The 13,880-nt window shown below is 53.6% G+C and overlaps 1 protein-coding gene across 2 annotated transcripts in view; it reads left to right on the top strand.

Annotated features, from left to right (window-relative positions):
- Positions 1-13,880, top strand: part of DCHS1 (dachsous cadherin-related 1) — a 118,958-nt gene that overhangs the window by 33,965 nt on the left and 71,113 nt on the right. For both annotated transcript variants that reach the window (XM_038421431.2, XM_043503948.1), the window contains 5 exons: positions 3,835-4,023; positions 4,448-4,679; positions 9,372-9,608; positions 9,983-11,002; positions 12,242-12,429. In XM_038421431.2, coding sequence (XP_038277359.1) covers positions 3,835-4,023; positions 4,448-4,679; positions 9,372-9,608; positions 9,983-11,002; positions 12,242-12,429 — 1,866 coding nt within the window. The remainder of the gene's footprint in view (positions 1-3,834; positions 4,024-4,447; positions 4,680-9,371; positions 9,609-9,982; positions 11,003-12,241; positions 12,430-13,880) is intronic.

A 13,880-nucleotide genomic window follows, 5' to 3' on the forward strand; every position in this document is an offset into this window, starting at 1 on the left:
AAACTATCGATGAAATGACCAGTTTGCACCACAAAATCTGCCTTCATGCTGCAACGTACCAGTTGTCAAGGCAACCTCCCTGTGCATGTGGGTTTTAAAGCATTTCAAATATTAACAATTAAAACCCTAACATGTTGATATCACATGATTTTGTAAGGGCAGTTCTATGTTGGGAACCCCTTGGTAAACAGCCCCAAATTTGGCTCACTGACCCACCCCAGAACCCCACTGAGGCAGAGCACTTTATAAGCAGTCTGAGTCAGCATGTGGATTTTATAGCACTTAGAAAACTTGGCTGTTAACAATAAGCAACTCTCAACATTTGCTATTATGGTGCTACTCCTTCACTCTAACAAGCAGGTGAATATTGAGTAGGGGTAGGTAGGTGGTATGACATCGGCAGGTGTCGTGAGTGAGACAGTTACTGAATACTGTGTCCTGTTCTGGGCTTCAGAAAAGAGGTACAAGAATGAGCAGCTGAAGTCTGGAAAACCTGCCTTATAGGGTATGGCCACACTGGAAACTTCAAAGTGCTGTCCCAGGAGCAGTCCCGAGGCAGCACTTGAGGCAGCGCTTTGAAGTGCGAGCTCTCCCAGGCTTGGAGTTTGTTTACACTAGCGCTTTAAAGCGCTCTGACTTGCTGCGCTCAGGGGGGTGATTTTTCACACCCCTGAGGCAGCAAGTTAGCGTGCTATAAAATGTAAGTGTAGCCAAGCCCTAAAGGAGCTCAGTCTATTTAGAAGTGTCTTGATCACAGTCTACAAATACATGCATGGGGAAGAGATTTCTGAGAGCAGGCAGCTCTTTAAGCTCCCATACGAAGGCTAAACAAGATGCAATGGCTGAGAGCTGAAGCCAGACAAATTCATACTGGAAATCAACTGAAGATTTTCATCAGGGTAATTAACCTTAGACAGCTTGCCCTGGGGCATGATGGATTCTCCCTCACTTAAAATCAGTAAATGGCTAGTGGATAGTTTTGCTAAAAGACTTGTTCTGACTCAGCCAGGCATTCTGGGCTGGATGCAGGAGTCACAGGGTGGGATTCTCCAGGTGACGCAAGTGCTCAGACTGGCTCATACTGTGCCTCACTTTTGCCCTCACTGAAGCAGCTGGACCTCTGCCCAATACATCAGCCTGCCATGTAATCTCCCCAAATCCAACTGGCCATGTCACCCCTTCTCACAGCCTGCTGTGCTCTGCCCACTCATCCCCCATGCCCCTCACCCAGCCTGCCATACTCTGCTGCTGGGAGTCGCTTTGCTCCAGGAGCTTCTTGCTTTATGTCCAGTCCCTCCAGTCTCTGAGGATGGACAAAACAAAAGAACAAGGGAGTGGAGAAACAGGAAAAACAGGAGTGGAAAGGGGGAGGAAGATGGATGGCTGCTCCAGAGCTCATGATGCCTGCAGCTCCATGGATTCTGTAGCTGGTGGCAGGAGAAGGGGATAGTTGCATGTTACATGGGGCTACTTCCAGCAGCTGGAGGGGCAAGGGGAGTAAGATGGGAGGGAATGAGTTCCCTATGAAATGCACACAGGGCTCCAAGGAACCAGGCTCATGATGTGGGGAAGTGCTTGACTATTCCAGTGCAAGTCTCTCTCAGTAGGGGGGCCTGTAGGGAGTCAGGCAGGAGTGCTGGCCGTTGTGGGAGCTCCTGGATACTCCAGTCCCCTCCTCTCCCACCAAGAGGTGTTCTAGGGTGAATGGCAGGAGAGGTGGTGGGGGCACTGTGAGGAGTAGGGCAGGAACTCAGGTTTTGGAGGGAGGGTGCAGCAAGGGGCACTGTAGGGAGTGGGCTGGGAGCCGCGGCTGGTGGGAGGTGGCCTCAAGCAGCTCTGTAGGGAGTGGGGCAAGAGTGCTGGGCAGGGGCTCCCTGTTACTCTAGTCTTAGCCTCCCAGCAGGAGAGGCAGTGGTGAAATTGCTGCTGGGGCCTGAGCTGCCTGAGGGGCTGACGTGTGACCCAGGTTAGGAGGCTCCTAAGAGCTGTTTGCGGCTCCCAGCTGGGCCCTTTCCCTGGCGCTCATCTATGTTCCTGTGCTGCTTGCTCAAGGGAGCTGAGGCCCCAGCCCCAGTGTGGGGAGGAGCTGCAGCAATGGAGCGTGAACTTCACTTCACCCGGGCCTGTCCCAGCTGCCTCCTTTTCCAGGCTGTGTTCTCCCCTCCGAGCTCACAGCGGGGGATGATCCCTGGGCAGCATCCCCCGGAGGGGATGTTCTTGGGAAAGGAGCCATTAGTGGCTGACCTGGAGCTGCAGGGAACTGGAGGGATCTTGGGGAAGCCTCCCCACACAAAGGAGAGCCCAGGATATTGGGCCAGGAGCCCTGGGTTCAAGGAGCAGGGTCTGAACCCCCTGGTGCCCCTGATGCTCTGGCAATGCTGGCTACCTCTGCCCCTTCGCCTTCTTTCAGGGCCCAGCAGTTGGCAGGACCAGGGCTCCTCTCCTGTCCCTGCCACAGAGAAGCTCAGCACCAAGGAGTCTTTCTGGAAGTTGTGCTGTAGCCCAGCTGGGAGCAGGTGGGCAGGGTGTGCTGGCCTGCAGCTCAGCCTGTCCCTTAAGCCTGTAACAGTCAGCTCTTCACTGCAGCCAAGGCCAGAGGTCTGGGAGTGCTGGCATTTGGGGCCCTGACAGCAGGATGGGATCCTGAGGTGCTGGAGGGATGTTTCCAGCCGCTATGTCCCAGAGAGAACAGTGGGGTGCTGAGAATAAGGGTGACTCTCCTGTCCCCCTTGAAGTTGGGTCACTTGCAAAGAAACCAAGAAGAGGACCTCTGGGCCCCGCCTGCAGCACCAGGCCCCCCAGCAGTGCTGCAGGGGGATGTCCAGTGGGAGAGGGCAGTGGGAGGTGCTGGCTGCTCAGTGGAAGGTGAGGAGCAAGTCCAGGCTAGCTGCTAGCCCTGCAGCATCTCTGGTTTCCTTTCCCATTCCCAGGAGAGGGTGCGTGCTGATGAGGCTGGCTGAGGGGGAGGGAGGGTCCTGGGAAACACAGGCTCCATGGAAAGGCTGAGGGTAGCAGGGAAAGCAGCAGGTGAGTGCCAGCCTGTTCAGCATTGTGGGATAGGCTCGCATCCTTCAGGCTGGGCTTGGGCAAGGACACTGGGGTAAATCTGTGGAGCTCAGCCTCTCTGCCCAGTGGCCTTTCCTGGGGCAAATCCCAAGACCATCTGGGGCCTGGACAGCACAACAATTGGCATCAGAAACAGGGAGGCCATCTAAACTGAGAACATGAGTAGTAACAGCCTGACCCATGGCACCTCCAGCAGCACAGCATCCCTTATTGCTGCAGTGGGGCCAGCTCTGACTGAGGGCAGAAATTCCCGTTACTGGGTCCCCACCCCATTTCCTGCAGCACCCCCAAGTGCTGGGGCGAGCACTGACTGCAAGGGGAGAGTGCCTCTGTCTGAGCCCCCTGCCTCCAGTTTGCAGGAAGAGAAGTGCTCCCACCATCCCTTAAAGAACACTGCACTGAGCAGAGTAGCTGCTCTGATCATCTACTGGGGGGGTATCAATTTACAAATCCTAGGTGGAATATTTGAGTGCCTCAGTATCTGTAAAGTGTTTACCCTCCTGAACCCCTGTGCAGCATCCCCACTGTATAGACAGGAACGGCAGCCCAGAGAAGCTGTCATTCGCCTATGGTCACACAGACAGACTTTGGTGGTGCATGGAATTGGACCCGGGTTTCCCGAGTCCTAGCTTAGCCCACTAACTGCTGCCATCCTGCCTCCTAGTGCAGAAGGTCTTGAGCTGCCCTTGGGATGGCCGGGGGAGCTGGGCCTGGCTGCTGGACTCCAGCTCCACTGCTGCTCCCACTGACATAGAGCCTTTCCACCAGATCACGGCCACAGATGCAGACAGTGGTCCCTTCGGCTCCCTCTCCTACTCCATCGGCTCTGGCATCGGCAGCGTTGTCCCCACACAGTTCAGCATTGATGAGCACACTGGGCAGCTGTGCACAGTGCAGGGCCTGGACCGCGACGAGGGGGCCACCGCCTATGACTTTACTGTCACTGCTGTTGATGGGGTGAGCGCTGATGAAAGCAGGATGGGGGGAAGGGGTGAGTGATGGGGGATGGGCCCATGGGGAAGGAGGCTGAGTAATGAAGGAAGGGGGTCATGGGATGATGGGGAAAGATGGGATGGAACTGAGCAATGGTGCAGGGGCAGCTGGGCCCCGGGGGGTGCTGAGCGATGGGGCAGGGGCAGCTGGGCCCCGGGGGGTGCTGAGTGATGAGGAAAACGGGGGATGGGCCAATGGGGGGTGCTGAGTGATGAGGAAGGGGGGGATGGGCAAACGGGGAGTGAGCAATTGGGTGGAGGAGGGAGTTATGCCCCCAGCCTAGTACTGTTCAGAAGGTTATCCCTGTCATCCCATCCCCCCAGGGCAATGAGGGCCTCCCAGCAGCCCAGCCCTGGGCAGAGTTATGCCTGGTCCTGTCCTCCTCCAGGGCGGTCTGAACTCCATGGTGTACGTGAAGGTTTTCCTGGAGGATGTGAATGATAACCGTCCGGCATTCTACCCGCTGGAGTACGCAGCCAGCATCAGTACACAGAGCATGCCGGGCACTGCCGTGCTGCGTGTCATGGCCCACGATAAGGACGAGGGCCCTCACGGGAAGGTGACGTACCACATTGTCTCGGGGAACTCGCCCCCTCTCTTCTCTCTGCACAAGGACACAGGTAAGAGCCCTTGGCGCCCTGGCCAGGTGTGGGGATGGGTGGGGGGAAGGGAGCTTCCCCAGGGTGATGCTCAGTCAGCTGCAGACAGAGGGTATGGGGGGATGTAACACCTGTCAGTGTTACTGTACAGCATGCTCATCAGATCCACAGAAGGGCAGCCCGACCACCCACCTCTCTCTTCAGCCTTCCCCCTCCCCTGTTTCTACTATCCCTCCCCTCCCTGCTCAGCCAAGGGTGCAGGGCGGGGGTGAGGGCTGGGGGTGTGGGCTTTGGGATGGGGTCAGGGATGAGGGGTTTGGGGTGCAGGAGGGGGCTCAGGGCTGGAGCAGGGTGTTGGGATGTTGGGAGGGTGCAGACTCTGGGAGAGAGTTTGGGTGCAGGAGGGAGTTCAGGATGCAGGGTCACGGCAGCGCTTACTGAAGCTCTCAGGAAGTGGCCGCCAGGCCCCTGTGGCCCCTAGGCTCCCCTTGTGCCTACAGGCACTGCCCCCGCAGCTCCTATTGGTCACAGTTCCTGACCAATGAGAGCTGCAGAGCCGGCACTGGGGCGGGGACAGCACACAGAGCCTCCTTGGCTGCCCATGCACCATGGGGCTGCAAGGACCTGGCGGCCGCTTCCAGGAGCCGCATGGAGCTAGGGCAGGCAGGGAGCCTGCCTTAGCCCCAGGCCCTTGCTGCACAACCAACAGGACTTTTAATGGCCCAGTCAGCGGAGCCAACCTGAGCTGCCAGAGTCCATTTTCGACCGAGCATTCCAGTTGAAAACTGGATGCCTGGCAACCCTATTCCCTGCATTCCTGACCACATTGATTGGGCCCAAAGAGGCTCCATACCCATGGCCCATTCCCCAGGGCCCTCAGCCCCCTCTCCCCCCGCACATGGCCAGGTCCCAGGCCCTTTCTAGCCTGAACTCCACCCCTCTCTTGTGACATTATTAACATAATCTGTAACCGTATAGATCACTGTTGCAATCACTGTTACATATTTGCAGCAAATCTTGTACAAAGGTTGTCATGTGAGGTGTCTATGGGAAGGTTATGATTTGCTGGTTATAATTATGCTATCTGTATATGTGTATCAGTTTTGTAGTTGATGTTATGAATATTGGCTCTATACTGTCTGTATTTCAAAGGTTTCAGAGTAGCAGCCGAGTTAGTCTGTATTCGCAAAAAGAAAAGGAGGACTTGTGGCACCTTAGAGACTAACAAATTTATCTGAGCATAAGCTTTCGTGAGTTACAGCTCACTTCATTGGGTGCATTCAGTGGAAAATACAGTGGGGAGATTTATATACACACACAGAGAACATGAAACAATGGGTTTTATCATACACACTGTAAGGAGAGCGATCACTTAAGATGAGCTGTTAACAGCAGGAAGGGTGGGGGAAGGAAGAAAACCTTTTGTGATAATCAAGATGGGCCATTTCCAGCAGCTGACAAGAACGTCTGAGGAACAGTGAGGGCGGGGGGGGGGGAATAACATGGGGAAATAGTTTTACTTTGTGTAATGACCCATCCACTCCCAGTCTCTATTCAAGCCTAAGTTAATTGTATCCAGTAAGCAAATTAATTCCAATTCAGCAGTCTCTTGTTGGAGTCTGTTTTTGAAGTTTTTTTGTTGAAGAATAGCCACTCTCAGGTCTGAAATCGAGTGACCAGAGAGATTGAAGTGTTCTCCGACTGTTTTTTGAATGTTATAATTCTTGACGTCTGATTTGTGTCCATTTATTCTTTTACGTAGAGACTATCCAGTTTGACCAATGTACATGGCAGAGGGGCATTGCCGGCACATGATGGCATATTTCACATTGTTAGATGCACAGGTGAACGAGCCTCTGATAGTGTGGCTGATGTGATTAGGCCCTATGATGGTGTCCCCTGAATAGATGTGTGGACAGAGTTGGCAATGAGCTTTGTTGCAAGGATAGGTTCCTGGGTTAGTGGTTCTGTTGTGTGGAGTGTGGTTGCTGGTGAGTACTTGCTTCAGATTGGGGGGCTGTCTGTAAGCAAGGACTGGCCTGTCTCCCAAGATCTGTGAGAGTGATGGGTCGTCCTTCAGGATAGGTTGTAGATCCTTGATGATGCATTGGAGAGGTCTTAGTTGGGGGCTGAAGGTGATGGCTAGTGGCATTCTGTTATTTTCTTTGTTGGGCCTGTCCTGTAGTAGGTGACTTCTGGGTACTCTTCTGGCTCTGTCAATCTGTTTCTTCACTTCAGCAGGTGGGTATTGTAGTTGTAAGAATGCTTGATAGAGATCTTGTAGGTGTTTGTCTCTGTCTGAGGGGTTGGAGCAAATGTGGTTGTATTGTAGAGCTTGGCTGTAGACATTGGATCGTGTGGTGTGATCTGGGTGAAAGCTGGAGTCATGTAGGTAGGAATAGTGGTCAGTAGGTTTCCGGTATAGGGTGGTGTTTATGTGACCATCGCTTATTAGCACCGTAGTGTCCAGGAAGTGGATTTCTTGTGTGGACTGGTCTAGGCTGAGGTTGATGGTGGGATGGAAATTATTGAAATCATGGTGGAATTCCTCAAGGGCTTCTTTTCTATGGGTCCAGATGATGAAGATGTCATCAATGTAGCGCAAGTAGAGTAGGGGCATTAGGGGACGAGAGCTGAGGACGCATTGTTCTAAGTCAGCCATAAAAATGTTGGCATACTGTGTGTCCATGCAGGTACCCATCGCAGTGCCACTGATTTGAAGGTATACATTGTCCCCAAATGTGAAATAGTTATGGGTGAGGACAAAGTCACAAAGTTCAGCCACCAGGTTAGCCGTGACATTATCGGGGATACTGTTCCTGACGACTTGTAGTCAATCTTTGTTTGGAATGTTGGTGTAGAGGGCTTCTACATCCATAGTGGCCAGGATGGTGTTTTTAGGAAGATCACCGATGGATTGTAGTTTCCTCAGGAAGTCAGTGGTGTCTCGAAGATAGCTGGGAGTGCCTGGTAGCATAGGGTCTGAAGAGGGAGTCTACATAGCCAGACAATCCTGCTGTCAGGGTGCCAATGCCTGAGATGATGGGGCGTCCAGGATTTCCAGGTTTATGGCTCTTGGGTAGCAGATAGAATACCCCAGGTCGGGGTTCCAGGGGTGTGTCTGTGCGGATTTGTTCTTGTGCTTTTTCAGGGAGTTTCTTGAGCAAATGGTGTAGTTTCTTTTGGTAACCCTCAGTGGGATCAGAGGGTAATGGCTTGTAGAAAGTGGTGTTGGAGAGCTGCCTAGTAGCCTCTGGTTCATATTCCAACCTATTCATGATGACGACAGCACCTCCTTTCTCAGCCTTTTTGATTATGATGTAACTGCTCTGCTTTCAGCAATTTGTCCTGAATTGGCACTGAGTTGTGTCCCACCAAAGCCAGCATCTGCCCTTGGTAGTACACTTCTGAGAGGACCAATTCAGGACAAATTGCTGAAAGCAGGGCAGTTACAGCCCAGAGCTGGGGTTCCCTTGCACACCAAGGCAAATCAAACCAGCCAAACAGAGAAGACGTTAGCCAGTGGGCAAAACCGAAAAGTCACACAAGCAATTCCCTTAGACACTCCAGTTTCCCAGTATCACCACCGGTTTTATTCATAAAAGGAAAAAGATATAGATGAGCGCTAGGATTGGTTAATGGAATCAATTACATACAGTAATGTCAAAGTTCTTAGTTCAGGCTTGTAGCAGTGATGGATTAAACTGCAGGTTCAAATCAAGTCTCTGAAGTTCATTCACAGCTGGGATGGGTCATTCAGTCCTTTGTTCAGAGCTTCAGTTTGTAGCAAGGTTCCTCCAGAGGCAAGAAGCAGGATTGAAGACAAGATGGAGATGAGACATCACCCTTTTATAGTCTCTTGCCTTGTGGTCTTTGCTTTCTTTGTCCCAAGGACACGCTATCCAGCACATGGCATAGAAAAACCTTAGAGTTCTGTCCAATAGGCAGATCCCTGCATACCTTGCTGAGTCACCAGGTGTGCCTGCCTTCTCTCAATGGGTCAATTGTATAACTGATGGTCCTTAATGGGCCATCAAACAGGCTAGGCAGAGTTGACACCAACTTGTCTGGGTTGTCACCCAGAAGCATAGCATAAATTTAAAATACAGACAGTATAGAGCCAATATTCATAATTTCAACTACAAAACTGATACACATATACAGATAGCATAATTATAACCAGCAAATCATAACTTTCCCATAGACACCTCACATGACAACCTTTGTACAATATTTGCTGCAAATATATAACAGTGGTTGCAACAGTGATCTATACAGTTTCAGATTATGTTAATAACGTCACACCCCTTCATCCCCCCAGGATCAGTGGACTGATCTCCCCACAGCCAATGCTGACGTAAACGGGGCCAGGTTCACTCTCCCCTTCCAGTCTCTTTTGGCCTTTCTGGGACAGATGGGTCGAGGGCTGAATACAGGGGGAGGGGAGGGAAGGGGAAGGGAGTAGGGTCTCCTCAGACCCCTGTAGAAAGGGGCTGCCCCTCCTTGCCCCCAGATGTAACCCCCATCTCCATTCCCCCTCTGACCTCTGGAGCCAATCTCTGGGGTTGGCATCTCTCTCCCTTGGCTATTCCCAGGCACGTGGCTCGTTTCTGCATCCCTAGAACAGGGAGGGGAGGTGCATTTCCTGCTGGGGGAGGGGGACACAGTGTTCGATCCTATAGCGCTTCCCCTATAAGTTTCTTTCTCTCCCAGGTGTTGTGTCCCTCTCATGGTCCCTGAGTGGTAAAGCCAACACGCTGGTGCAGCTGGTGATCTCAGCACGGGATGGTGGGGGGCTGTCAGCCCAACCCAACGCTCGAGTGAACATCAGCATCGTGGCTGGCACAGTCTCGCCCCCTGTCTTTGAGCAGGCACAGTATTTCTTCACAGTGCCTGAGGACACGCAGCAGGGGGCGAGTGTTGGGGCCGTCCGGGCCCATAACCCCCCAGGTATGGACCCATCGCAGCCCCAAAAACACATTGGGCCCATGTTTCCATTTCAGGGGTCCCGTGCTCCTGCCCCACTTCCCACAGCGCCTTCTGCTGGGATTTCCCCCCACAGCTAGCAGCCTGCCCTCTCCCATGGTGCCTCCTGCTGGGAGCTCCCCTCACAGCTGAGACCTGCCCTTCCCCATGGCAGCCCCTGCTGGGAGCTCCCCCCCACAGCCAGTGCCCTGCCCTCCCCGATGGCGCCTCCTGATGGAATCTCCTCCCCCACAACTAGTGACCTGCCCTCCCCCACAGCTCCCCTTGCTGAGGCAGGCTGGGGGGGGTGAGCGGAACGCTTCTCTCACTGTCCTTGCTCTGTATTCCCTTGTCCCCAGGTCACTCTGATGACATCTTTTATTCCATCTCCTCGGGAGATCCCCGTGGCTATTTCTTCATTGACTCCAGCTTGGGACAGCTCCGCACCAGCCTCCCTATCGACCATGAGGTCCAGGCAGTTCTGGTTCTGGACGTGCAGGCCCGGAGTGGCTCACCGCCTGCCTACAGCAACACACAGGTGAAGATTTCTGTGTTAGACGTGAATGACAATGCACCAGCCTTCCTGGCCCCTTCTGACTCCATCCTGCTGCCGGAGGCCACAGAGGTGGGGGCCACTGTCTACACACTGCAGGCGGAGGATCGTGACAGTGGTTCCAACGGGCAGGTGCATTTTGAGCTGGTGTCAGGTGGGGATGGCATCTTCAGCGTGGAGCGCTCCTCTGGGACAGTGCGTCTGGTGGGGGCACTGCAGTATGAAGCCAGTGCCGCCTATGGCCTAGCCATAGTGGCCCGGGACAGCGGTGTGCCCCAGCTCAGTGCCACTTTCACCCTGCTGGTGCACGTGCAGGCAGAGCACGACCACGGGCCCATCTTTGACACACTCACCTACCGTGTGGAGGTGCGGGAGGGCACGCCTGTCTCCACTCGCTTCCTGCAGGTGCGGGCCCTGGGCCGGGATGCTGGTGCCACGCCCCTCACTTACCACCTGCGTGCCGATGGTGACGCTGCTAGCTTTGGCATCGTGCCCGAGAGCGGCTGGCTCTACGTCAAGAGTGCATTGGACCGGGAGACGAGGGACCTGTACATGCTGACAGTGCTAGCATCTGCAGGGGCAGGCGGCACCAGCAGCGAGGCCAGGAAGACGGGCACCAGCACAGTGCGGGTCAGCATCACTGACGAGAATGACAACAGCCCCCGGCTCAGCGAGGAGCGCTACTTCTTCACCATGCCCGAGAACCAGCCACCTGGCAGCAGGGTGGGCAGGGTGACAGCCAGTGACCGGGACACAGGGCAGAACAGCCGCCTCACCTACCGCCTCCTCCAGCATGACCCCAACTTCCTCATTCACATGCAGTCTGGTGAGAGACCGCATAGGCGGTGCAGGCGGAAGGGGAGGGGAGAGCCCACCGAGATCCGAGTGGGCATGGAAGGGCCTGTGAAGCTCAGCAGGGGGTGACTGTGAGGGTAGAGCACTGCTGGCCCCAACATGGCACTAGGGGGTGCTGTGCTTCAAGGAGGGAGGTGGGGGTAGCATCATGCTACCTAGTCTAACTCCCGGGTCTGAGAGATACCAGAGCCATCCCACAGCAGAGTGCTTTGTTTGGGGTTGCCATCCCTCCCACAGAGCTGTCATGGCATGGGTGGTGCCAGCAGCCCTTTAGGCAAAGCCAGGCCCATCACTGAGCTACTGCAGCCACAGATATGACTGGTGGGGTGGTCCCGCCTTCCACCCGCCCAGCCCAGAGTCCAGTGCTCAGGTCAGCAGGGCCCAGCCAGAACACAGGTGCTGAGACTTAAGGAAGCTTGTCAAGAGGGATATATAATGGGCCCAGGGGTCGTGAAAGGGCGTATGCACAAGGATGGGTTGTCGGCGGGATGGGTTGTCACACCTCAGGAGGTGGGTCGGTGTCACTCTGTCTCACAGGAGGTTAGGGATCACACCCCAGAGGAGGGTCAGGGTCACCCTGTCTTACAGGGCATTAGGGGTCACACCCCATAGGTGGGTCGGTGTCACCATCTCACAGGAAGTGGGTCGGTGTCACCCCGTCTCATGGGAGGTTAGAGGTCACACCCCAGAGGAGGGCCTGATGCAGCTGGCATGGCTCTCTTGTCATCAGCATTAGCTCCCCTGCCCCGACCTGGCATCTGCCTTGCATCGTGGTCCTTGGGGGCTGGCACAAGGGGCCATGGCTAAGTGGGGTGCGATGGGGACCCTTATGCAATTTCAGAGAGCAGCTCTAACCATCTTCCACCAGCCCCAGCTGGCTCCTTTCCCACTGCCCTTTCCCCATAGGCCCTTGTCCTGTCCCCACCATCCCAGGGCCACCTCCCTCTCCATGGCCTGCTCCTTCGGGCAGGCTCTCTTCCCCCACTCCCTCCCCCCAGCCAATTCCCAAGGACTGTGACTCCATCCCCCCAGTCCAGGGCTATCTCTCTGGCCACAGTCCATTTCCCTGGGCTCTGTCCTGCCTCGCATGCTGGGGCTCCTCTCTTCCCATGGTAGACAGTTCCCCATCTGGAGCTGTCTCCCTGCTGGGAGTCTCCCTTGGGAGCTGGCTCTCTGGGAGCTGAGCTGTGTCCTTGCTTCTCCCTGGCAGGAGAGCTCACTGCCAAGCGCAGCCTGGACCGGGAGCAGCAGTCAAGCTATCAGCTGCTGGTGATCGTGCAGGATGGGGGGACGCCACCACGCAGTGTCACGGGCACCGTCTATGTCACCGTGTTGGATGAGAATGACAATGTGCCAACTTTCCTTCATGTGCTGGGCGGGCGGGAGCTCCTGGTGCAGGTGAGGGGGGCAGGCAGGCGCTTCCACTACAAGTTGTGAGGGTGGGAGCTTCATGTGCAAGTTGTGGGGTCCAGAGCCCTCAGTACAGATTGGGGGGCAGAGCTCCCAGTGCAGGTTGTGGGGGCCAAGAGCTCTTGGTGGGGGAGGAGAGAGCCCCTGTGCAGGTTGGGGCGGGGGAGAGGAGGAGGAGGAGGAGAGAGCCCCTGTGCAGGTTGGGTCGGGGAGGAGGAGAGAGCCCCTGTGTAGGTTGGGGTGGGGTTGATGAGGCCTTGATTACTTGAATAATTCTAACTTATCTACATATACTCTCACCTGTTCTTTCCATATTTTGACATGTGTTCCTTCCCCCTTGTTAATATTGATTGTGTTGAGTATCTGGTCACAATTAATGTCTTTAATGCCTATTTCACTTCAGTCTTCACTAAACACCTCAGCTTTCTTGATGTCATCAATTAGCTCTCCTTCCCCACTGAACAGAAGACCTATTTACCTTTGTCTTTTTCTTGCTCCTGATGTGTTTAAAGACACTCTTCTTGCTGCCTTTTGATATCCTTTGTTAGGTAAAAAAGAAAAGGAGTACTTGTGGCACCTTAGAGACTAACAAATTTATTTGAGCATAAGCTTTCGTGAGCTACAGCTCACTTCATCGGATGCTTATGCTCAAATAAATTTGTTAGTCTCTAAGGTGCCACAAGTACTGCTTTTCTTTTTTGCGAATACAGACTAACACGGCTGCTACTCTGAAACCTTTGTTAGGTGTCACTCATTTTGTGCCTTAGATTTTCTGATTTTGTCCCTACCTGTTTGTGCTACTCTTTGTACTCCTCCTTAGCAATTAGTCCATATTTCTACTTTTTGTAGGATTTCCTTTTGATTTTCAGATAATTAAAGAGCTCCTACCAGTTCTCTGAGTTTGTTAAAATCTGCTTTTTTGAACTCCATTTTCCTTATCTTGCTGCTCTCACTCCTTCCTTTCTTTAGAATCATGAAATCTATCATGATGATGAAGTTCGCTGCAGCAGTTGTTGACAGACAGTGGCTTCTTCTGCTGTCTTTTCCCTGAAGTCTTTTATTTTTAGGAACTCCAAAAAGCAGTGTTGGGTGTAATAGTCCATCCTTTCATCATTTTGTCCACCAATAGCCCTAATTTCTGATACAACAATTTTTGATTCATTGATTTCCGGTCTTCTGCTCCTCCTGTGTATCAGTCATAATCTTGACCCAAACCTAGAATGGTATCAGTGACACCCTTTCTGTGTGGACATATTCAGGCTTTCTGTCTCTTTTACCATCAACATTTCTTGTTATAGGTTATTGTGGCACTTTATAAAGTTTCACTCAGTCTTTACTAAGTTGAACTCACAATTAAGGTACATTTGTAGGCCTGGTTATCACTATCGGCCCTTGCGTAGGAAGACACTTGGTTCTGAGATTTGTGCTGTGGGGGGTGT

The sequence above is a fragment of the Dermochelys coriacea genome, chromosome 1 (assembly GCF_009764565.3).
Source record: "Dermochelys coriacea isolate rDerCor1 chromosome 1, rDerCor1.pri.v4, whole genome shotgun sequence".
NCBI lineage: Eukaryota > Metazoa > Chordata > Testudines > Dermochelyidae > Dermochelys > Dermochelys coriacea.